Below are 10434 nucleotides of genomic sequence, written 5' to 3'. Positions count from 1 at the left end.
CTCGGTCGGCGGCCCACTTTCTCGTCATCGACGATGGCGAAACCAGAGTTGAAAGCCATGTGCACGTTCGTAGATAATTTGTTAAAAAATCTGTACTTATTCAACAAAAAGCTTTGCACTGGGCACAGTTTAAGTAGAAAAATTACTAGTACTGGTTTTGAAAGTGTTAATTACTAGTATTGATATTTATTATGATTTTAACTACTAACTAAGTACTAGTTGTTGCCCGTAACGTTAAATATCCCTAACAATAAACGCTGTATTGCCCTTAGGGTTGGGTGGAGAAATTTTTATATACTACTTTCTAAATTGAACCAAGCGTAACACATCTGAGAAAAACTCATTTAAATCGGATCAATAGTTTTCGCGTGAGGCGAGTAAACAGAAATGCTAAAATCATATATTTTTAGCTTATATTGACTTTTATAAATCTCTTACATCGATCTCTTGACATAAAGCAGACTTCGAGTTACTATTTTTTTTTTTATTAACACTGATTGAGTTAGCCTTGAAGTATGTTCGAGACTTGTGTTACGAGATACTAACTCAACGATACTATATTTTATAATAAATAATTATATAGATAAACATCCAAGACCCAGGCCAATCAGAAAAAGTTAAATGTTATTATATGTATGTTTATTATACAATAAGATCCTACGTTATCAAATCTATTGACCAAATTCAATATAGGTAGGTACATAAGTGTTTAATTTAACATTCGAATAATTCGTAGTATATTCAAAATTCTGAGATAGGGCACAAAGTCAGAATTAGTTACAAACCAACAAAGAGCTATATGATGCCTACCTATGCTTAACTACATCGATCTACCCCATATTCTATATGCGTGCTGGAAATAAAAGTATGATGTATTTAAAACTTCGCAAAATTACACATTATCTACATAATCCAATATTATCTTCTTTTCCGTAGCGATAAAATTATGTTAATATTTAAAATGTTTAACTTTCTCTCAAGATTATTTTAGTAATAAATCAATATTGTACATACATACATGCTTACAGGGTAGACAGAGCCACACTCTTAAAAATACTGAAACGCCCCGTTCTGCTGGATTTCTTCATAAGGGAATTGAGATTCAGGTAGTAAATAAATTTCGTGTTAATACCTAAATTACATCCATACATACACATAATCACGTCTATACGTTTCTTGCGGAGTAGAGCTAACTGTCTTGAAAAGACCACATTCAGCTGTTTGGTTTAATGATAGAATTGAGATTCAAATAGTAACAAGTTGCAAGCCCATCGCCAAAAAAAAGAATCGCAAATTTATAAGAATATAATACCAAAATTAAATAAGTTATTAGAAACCATTTCCGCCTATGTTACCTTATAGGTATTATCAACAATTAAAGTTTTGATAAAATTCTGTAAATCCGTACTATCAACGCTTATAGTATCTTGTTTGTAATGAGTAAATCCACCCACTATAAAAGTCATACAATGGATGCTGCGTTATCATTACAGCGTGTGACGATACCACGGCGGCGCCGCGCAACTCGTGCCAGGCACGGCCATGGTCCGGATGACTATAAAAACTTAACCAATATGTAGTACGTAAACCTATCTTCATTCAGCTTACAAGAAAAAAAAAATCCTTTACCTTCTGCTACTAAGATGCACACACGCGTACGTATGCATTATATGAAGATGTAAAAAAACCAAGCATTGAACCGTGTGGTTCCCGGCACCATTACAAAAAAGAATATGGCCACTTCATCTCTTTCCCATGGATGTCGTAAAAGGCGACTAAGGGATAGGCTTATAAACTTGGAATTCCTCTTTTAGGCGATGGACTAGCAACCTGTCAATATTTGAGCGAGCGAGAGCTGAGCGCGGCCTATCAGTCTTTTCAAGGCTGATGGCTCGGTCTACCCCGCTAGGGATACAGACGTGATCATATGTATGTATGTAAAAAAGCAACGTGTAGTTTCTGGCATATATAATAGAAATAAATGGCATTTAAATTAAATTTAAATGCTATTAGTTCTGTATTTTATATTATCTGTGGATCTCAGCTTATAAGTGTTACGAGATCCACATCTTTTTACGACATTAATGGGAAAGATATGGAGTGGTTCTATTCCAAAGTGTTCCAATTCCAAACCACACGGCAGTGTACTGTACGCGATAAAAAAAATAATAATAAACATACTCGTATATCTACAGATAGCTGTTATTCATAGTAATCAGTAAAGCAATTAATTTGTTTTTTTATTTACTTACATAAAAATAACAGAACAATTAACTTAAATATAAAATTTTCAATTAAAAAATATTTTAAGCGAAGGTGCTACGAAAAATGTTATTTGCTCCCATATATATGTAAGTCTAAATCTAAAGTCAAACATCAATATACTTCTCTACCTTCTGTCCGTCCGTCTTTTAGTTTTCGAGTTGTAATTTGCAAAGAAAAAGGGAGGAAGAAGGATATTATATTTATAGAAAAAAAATCGAACTGATTCGAACCCGTGGTGACCTTGTGAAACAGAGACAACATTAGCCCACCTACCAAAGCACTAACACTAACCGAGCAAAGAGTTTCATTACTTTTCATTTGCTTATATTCAATTTTTAGGCGCAACTTAATGAAACAAGAATGAAACGAATAATTTAGTTTATGCATTTCACTACCAAAACTAGGATATTGATATTTTTTAGAATCAACGTTGCTGATCACTACTATTGCACTGAAGGTGTATTCCTTATAATGAAGTACTTCCTTAAAAGCGCCGCGAAGCCCGGTAAAAATGAAATACCAATGAAACGAAATAGTTAAATGCTAAGGAATTTTATTTATTATGTTACCTGATACGCGTCTGATCCAGGTATTAGGCCTACGGCCATCGGTGAATGGAACTTATGTGAATACAGTAATACCCCGGACTTACGCGGTAGGTGGGTCCGAGCGGTTGCCGTGTAAGTCGAATTCGCGTAAGTCGGGGTTCAACGTTGCATATAAATACATATAAAGGTTGTTTAATCGGGACCAGAGTGTAAAGAAAACAATAATTTAGAAGAAAAATGTTAAATATAGTGTAGGATAATAAAAAAAACATTGTTATGAATAAAGTAAGCAAAACCAAAGTTATTTTGATGTCGAAGGCTTCATATATTCTAACGAGTTAAATTTTTCTTCTTTTCACGTAAGTATAATTTCCTCGAAGCATACCAGTATTTTTTTTATTCCTCGTTTTTTGTAGAAACGCGTTCTTCATTACAATCAATTTTTTCTTAACTTTGTAACCCCTTTCAATTGAATTGAGTCCTTCTGTTAAGTTTGCAATTGTCATTTGATTTACCGATTCAACTGTGTCTAGCGAATCAGTTTATTCAATGTCTTGCTCTAAATTTAATTGCTTGGCGATATCAACAACTTCTTCTATTATGCTATCGATTTGTTCAGGATCTGAAATGATGTCTCCTTGGGTTTCAGAGATGAAAAAAAATGGACACAGGTTTTTCCAGACACCACTGAGAGTTTTTTGTGAAACCTCATTCCAAGATTGTCCAATATGTAATTCTTACAACATCTAAAACATTGAATTGCTTACTAAAATCTAACAGAAAGCTTTTTGTTCTGTCTTAAAGTTTCATGTAGATGTGCAAATGACCGCCTTGTGTAGTAAGTTTTAAATGTTTTAATGACTCCCTGGTTCATTTCCTAGACAAAATTAGAGATTATAAGTAAAACGCACTTGCCTGTAAAACAATAGCACGCGGAACACGTTTAAACCTGTCCCAAATTGAACACTGAGTGGGCGGAGCGAGAGCCGATGTGCGCGGCAAACAAAATTGAAAAACCGCGTATCTCCGAATTCGCGTAAGACGGGGTAGCGTAAGTCGGGGTATTACTGTACACAACTTAAAGATTACGGAATAGATAAATGCATGTTAAACAGTTGTGAAAAATAAAACGTCAATAATAAAAATATATATTTAGATATTCTTAAGAGCTACGTTTACAAGATTAAGTATTAGGGATATGTCTAACCTTATAGTTAGAAAAATTATCACTGAGGTTATATGTCAGAATCGTTGCATTTGGAACAAATAAGAGTAGGGCGTCGTAATATACTTGGAATGACTTTACTTAAAGATCTCTTTAGATTTCTACTTGTGTATTTTCTATTTTTAGCTATCAGTATATCCATCAAAATAAGAAACAATCTAAAATATAAGAATTTAAAACATGTTTATGGGATCCATTTTCTAACGAACGAACACTTGATTAGATGTCCGAATGTGTTAAAATTTCACTGTTTTACTAAAAAAGATTTCGTTCGTTTTATTATTTAGGAAGCTTATAACTTAAAGTAATCCCTTAATACAACAGAATATCATCGTAAAAAAAATTACTTAAACCAAATTATGGTTGTATGGTAAAGTTAATACATACATAGATCACATACATATTTAAAAAGTTCATCGATATCCTTTTAAGCCTTTGTACGATATATACGCATCTACTCCATGTAGAATCCCAACAATCACCCCAATGTACTGAAACAAAGAAACAACACGTTATTTTTAATTTATTTTTACATAAACATTTCTATATAAATATCCCTCATTACAGAGTTCAATAAACTGTAAAGCGAACAATTTTTTTATTATTGAAGTTATAGATTAGTACCTACTTTCATTCATTAAATTCTTTAAAATTTGAAGATTTAACTATATCTGAATATATGATAACATTTTGTATTATTGTAAGTTAAATTGTAGAAGCAAAAACTTTTTTCAATAATTTAGTACGCTACCGTCAAGTGATTTTTACTGTCAGTTAAAATTATTATCAATTAATATTGGATTTCTACTATAAATAACGTAATCACGGGAACAATGAGTAGTCTTTCTACGAATCTACATTCGTAGCAGTCGTAGGCGTCGTAGCCGTTCTTGCTACATTGTGCTACGCATTTGCTACGAATTACTATTTCATGATTATTTGTTTTCATGTGTGCTTTTTGTTAGTCTTCTTCCGCCTGGGGGTTACATCCTCCAGAGAGGAGCCCGAGGTGCTCCTTTTAACTATGATCCTGAACAAGGAGCTACTCCCATGTAACCTCCACAGCCTTTGCAGGGAAACATATGCATGTTGGATCACATGTAGTAAAAGCTGCATGTGACCATTCCCTTAATCGCCTTTCGCGACATCCATGGGAGAGAAATGGACTGGTTCTCTACCGGGTACTACACGGCTCTTAAAATATATATTTGGAAATTACACAAGTATTATTTAATATTTGTGTCAGTATCGTTATAATTTTTTCATTAATCCTCTTACATACATACATACATACATACATATGATCACGTCTATATCCCTTGCGGGGTAGACAGAGCCAACAGTCTTGAAAAGACTGAATGGCCACGTTCAGCTATTTGGCTTAATGATAGAACCGAGATTCAAATAGTGACAGGTTGCTAGCCCATCGCCTAAAAGAGGAATCCTAAGTTAATAAGCCTATCCCTTAGTCGCCTTTTACGACATCCATGGGAAAGAGATGGAGTGGTCCTATTCTTTTTTGTAATAGTGCCGGGAACCACACGGCACTTAATCCTCTTACACAAAAAAAAATATTTTTATATACTCACATAAACCGCAGTCATCGCCGGATAGGCGGCGTACATATTGACGAGAGCGTATCGTGGGTACAGGTAGATGTTCACAGCCACGCCCATGTACGAAGAGGCTGACAGGTACAGGAAACAAGCGACTGCATTGAAGAGACATTCCTGAAGATAAATATTTTCTATAATTTAATATAACTTCTTATAAAGAACAATAACTACTAATCTAGAAATCGTAGCTTTATTACATATATGTAGGAGCAATAATATAATTTCTGTCGTTGAGCCATCGAGCTTAAATACCTTCAATTCTTTAGCCAATAAGCTCTATTCTCCTCATAAGATATATAGGTAAAAAGGTACAATAGCTTAACATTATCTACAAAAAAGGCAAAGGTAAAGAACAATGTCTAATAAAATAGTTTGTATTAGACAGAGATGCACCGCAATTAAGTATATAAAAAATCGGTCTGACACAAATATAAAGCTTAGTAAGGATTAAGCTTTGTAGAAAAAAGCATTTAAAAATCGTACAAACTGAAAAATATTAAATACATACAAAAATAGACTGCCTGATTAACTGCTGCGAGTTTGAAGATAGCACGTAGCAGGTGATGAGCAAGGCTGTCGTAAGCAGACAGGCAGATGCCGTGGTGAGGAACCCGTGGAACGCGGAGCCCATGCTACTGGCCTCCGACATGCCGTATTTCACCAGCAAACTTTGGCACAGGCCGCCCAACATCTGAAAATTTGATTAATTCATACCATTGCGTACGTCCTGGTGAAAGGTTAAGTCAAAAGTACCCTAAACAGATGCTTGCATGAAGAGAGTTATTAATATGTACATAAGTTATTCGTAGTGCCGAACAAGTACTGGCGCTTTAGAATAGGACCACTCGATATTCTTCTCAAAGGATGTCGTAAGAGACGACTAAGGAAATGGCTAATAAACTTGGGATTCTTCTTGTAGGCGACGGGCTAGCAACCAGTCACTATTTGAATCTTTATTCCACCATTCAGCCATACAGCTCAAGTCCAGTTTTTTCAAGACTGCTGGGTCTATTTACACCGCAAGGGGTATAGACGTGACTATATGTATGTAAATTCAAATTTAAGGAGCCCGGTAGCCCTAACGGTGTGGGGTTTTAAAGCACTTAAGGAAATCTTTCTAAGAAATGAATAAAATGTGTGCATTACATTAGACATAAGTATACTTACAGCTTCTGCCAATTTAATAACTCCATGTTGAGTGGTGAGGTACCCAAAATTAATGCATTCGCAGCATCGACAACAACAGCATTTGATGCCTCTACCACCACCGCTGCCGCCCGGCGCCACACGTACTATCGTCGGTCCGCGAGTCATATCAAACACAACAAATAACTTCAGAATATCCTTACTGAATACTGCATGGATCAGGCAAATAGGAATGAATGGCAGGAAACCGGTATGCCGAGAGAGTTTAAAACATTTAGTCTGCGTTAGTCACCACAACACAATATTTTTAGATATATTCGCTACGTTCACAGAGTTCAGCGAACTTCCACCTCAATACCTAAATATTGATGAAGAACGTCTGAACTGAAATTAGATTACACAGAATGGCATCCTTCTACTACAATTATTTTAATACACTACTGTGAAGTATAGAAATTTTTTATGAATTATAAACCACGATATTTGTAAAAAAAAAAGACTTTATTATGCGCTATCTGGCAATCGTATCAAAGTACTTGTCTGTTCAAGGATGAAATACAAAATAATTGAAGTTTGTCGCGTGCTCATCCGCAGCGTGTGCGCAGGATAAAAATAGTCACCTTATTTCAACGTCCCCAGTTCCCCACATCATTGCGGAGGGCACGCCTGCTATTTGTGGATCGCGGATGTGTAAACATGGAACGTAAATGTAGGCTTTAAACTAAACTAAAAAAGTTATCACTTTTTAGGGTTTTGTACGTCAAAGGAAAAAACTGGGCATTTTAGAATAATTCGTGCGTTTCTCTGTTTTTCACAGTTAACCTTTCCCTTCGGTATCTTCTGGATTAATAGTTAAGAATAATAAGATGGAGTAAACATCGAGTTTCCGTATTTGTTACAAGAACACGTATATACTTTTATCATCCTGGGTACTTGGGTACCTGGCTACGTGATTCTATCCTGGGAAAGTATGTATTATGTACCAACCGCTACTTCACTGAGTTATTAACAAAAGGCCGAAGAATGAATAGGGCTTGAATTGAATCTACATTTCGTAGCAATTTCATCGTAAAGGATATAAATAAAAAAATGAAATAGAATATGGAATGTTCCTATTCCACTCTGCCAGAAACGACAATTATATAGGGGCAGACAGAGACTACAACATTCTTGTTTTTTTGGTTCATGCATTCATTAACCTTTTCCTGCAACTTGGTCAGTTTGAGGCTCCTATTCCTTATCCTTTAACTAACTAAATTATTCGTGTAAAAAGAAAACAGCGAAAATTAGGAAAGTAAAAATATTTTTTTATTTTAAGTAGGTTCATTACAAAAATAATTGTCATAAATGGTCATCGACAGTAAAACAGAAAGAATATCATAGTTATTCAAAATTCGCTTAATAAATGCAATTTAATTTGCAGGGGAAGACAATTATTTCAGCAATATAAGAATATCAATATACTTTATCTTAAATCTCAGTGCACCTGAAATAAAATAAGGATTGAAAAATGTCACCCAATTGATTTTGTTACTGTTGCAATTATAACAAAGTAACACATTTTACTGTTCATAAATAGATCTAACAATACTAACAGAAAGAAAAAGATTTAAACTGGTATTAACACATTTTTATGGTATAAAATAAGTATCTAAGTTAGTATCTATTTATGAAGAGATCTTTTTATTAAATTCATTTAATATAACTAGTATACTCGTACTATATCGTCTGCAAGATCGTATAAAATATATAACGATAAAACATTTGCATTCTCAGGATACATTAAATTAAATGTATATATAAAAAACCGTCATGACTAGGATAAGTATTTCTACAAAAAGTTATATCTAAAAATAATTTAATAATTACATATCATTAATTAAAAAAAAAACAAATAATTCGTGGAAATGATATTTTTAAAATATGATATTACTATCCATACTCTTTAAATTAAAAGACGTCAAATGAATGCAGTCTCAGAATAAATTTACAATGGCATAGGAAACACACACACGTAGTAATATTTACTCTGCTTCTGAGTTCAATTTGTCTTGTTATTTTCTAGAAGGCAAATCAATGCATTTTATTTCTTTTTACAGGAAATAACAAAAGTTTCAGTTACCGTAAAATGTGGCAACATTACCATATTTTTAGAAAGAAATCTATGTACTTTTTTGTCTATTAGACGCAAAGATATGAAACTTTTTCTAAACACTTATTATGCCTTTGTCTGACGTTTTTTGCTGTTTATATTACACAAAACTAACTAATTTAAGCTGTAGCCGTAAATTAAGAACGTGGGTAAAATTGACACATTTTTGGTAACTTTACCTATGCATTGTATTCCGTTATTATTGCGTACAAAATAATTCCCTAGGCAAAGATGACAATAAATTCGGCCGAGTTATTTAAACTAAACCAGAAAAGAAGAAAAATATGTTAAAAAGTGGTAACACTATCAACAGGTAAAGTTGCCAAAGGATTCATTGCAGTTTACATACAAATATGATTTGACTCATAGGGCTGTCAAAAAACGGGAACAAGTAAACATTTTTTTCTGCAATATAATTAGATATATTAGATACATAAGATTATTATTTTGAAAAAGGGGAAAGCAATACGTATGTAAATGAAAAACAACAAAAATACTTTTGTTTCTTTATTGTTAAATTAAAAGTGAATATAAAAATTGCACATTTTTGTACTTCTTAAGTACAAAAATTAATAGTAAAACAGTCTTAATCTCTTTTACTTATAAATTAATAAAGACTTTCTGAAAAATTAACTTCAACATAAAATTCAAAATTGTGACAAATGGCCTTAAAAAAATTAATCTTAAAAACTATAGGGTTCGAAGATTAAATGGCACGACTTACAGAGGACAAAACCAATTAAAATTTAATCAAAATAAATATTATCTTCCTCGTTCATAAGAACATATTTTTCAGGATATTCTGATATTTGTAATAATTGAACAGATTTTACTATAGAATCTTCTGGCAGATAATTATCTTCATCCGCTTTTTTAGGCATAACAAACAGAATACCATCCTTCATGCGTGTTATTTTATAGTACGAAACTGAATATTTTTTTTCATGTCTATTAACATGCTTGATTATGCCGACGAAATACTTCCATTTTCGTGAATAATATCTTGCTAAGATTGTGTCTCCTTCAGCCCAGCTAACTCCATCATTCTCGATCTTTTTCTGTACTTTTATCTTTTTCTCTTCTGATTCACCCACTTTTGTCTTTAAAAATTCATTTTTATTTATATAATTCTTAGTCTCAGTATCATTTTGTGTGATTTTCTTTTTTGTATATTTCTGTTGTCCTGTCTCAAAGCCATTTTCTATTTCTTTCTGTTTCTCTGTGGGATCATTAAAATTTTTTGCATTCTTCTCTTTTTCTTTCTTAGTTTCACTCTCTGTTTCTTTCTCTGTGTAATCATTGCCTGTCATTTCTTTTTTCTTTTTTGTGTCTTTTTGTTCTTCTTCCGCAGTTTCATTTTCTGTGTTATCTTGTTTCTCTTGTTTATCCTCTAAGTTTGCTGTCTCTTTTTCTGTGTTTATTTGATCTTCTTCATCATTATTTTGTTTTTCTAGATCTGTCTCAATTTTATTCTGCTTTATT

At 33.2% G+C, this 10434-nt stretch overlaps 1 protein-coding gene and 1 long non-coding RNA gene across 2 annotated transcripts in view; one reads left to right on the top strand and one right to left on the bottom strand.

Moving 5' to 3' along the window:
* LOC132904423 (uncharacterized) overlaps nucleotides 1–10434 on the top strand; it is a 33392-nt gene that overhangs the window by 1143 nt on the left and 21815 nt on the right. The window lies entirely within an intron of this gene.
* LOC106131819 (protein singles bar) lies at nucleotides 3988–7524 on the bottom strand. Its single transcript, XM_013331031.2, has 4 exons — nucleotides 6822–7524; nucleotides 6163–6345; nucleotides 5628–5768; nucleotides 3988–4529 (listed from the first exon to the last, which is right to left on the bottom strand). The coding sequence occupies exons 1-4, from the start codon at nucleotides 6966–6968 to the stop codon at nucleotides 4452–4454; spliced, it is 549 nt and encodes a 182-aa protein (XP_013186485.1). The 5' UTR covers nucleotides 6969–7524; the 3' UTR covers nucleotides 3988–4451.

Source organism: Amyelois transitella, chromosome 5 (genome assembly GCF_032362555.1).
Source record: "Amyelois transitella isolate CPQ chromosome 5, ilAmyTran1.1, whole genome shotgun sequence".
Taxonomy (NCBI): domain Eukaryota; kingdom Metazoa; phylum Arthropoda; class Insecta; order Lepidoptera; family Pyralidae; genus Amyelois; species Amyelois transitella.
The sequence above is the reverse complement of the archived record's forward strand: the minus strand, read 5'-3'. Positions and strand labels throughout refer to the sequence as shown.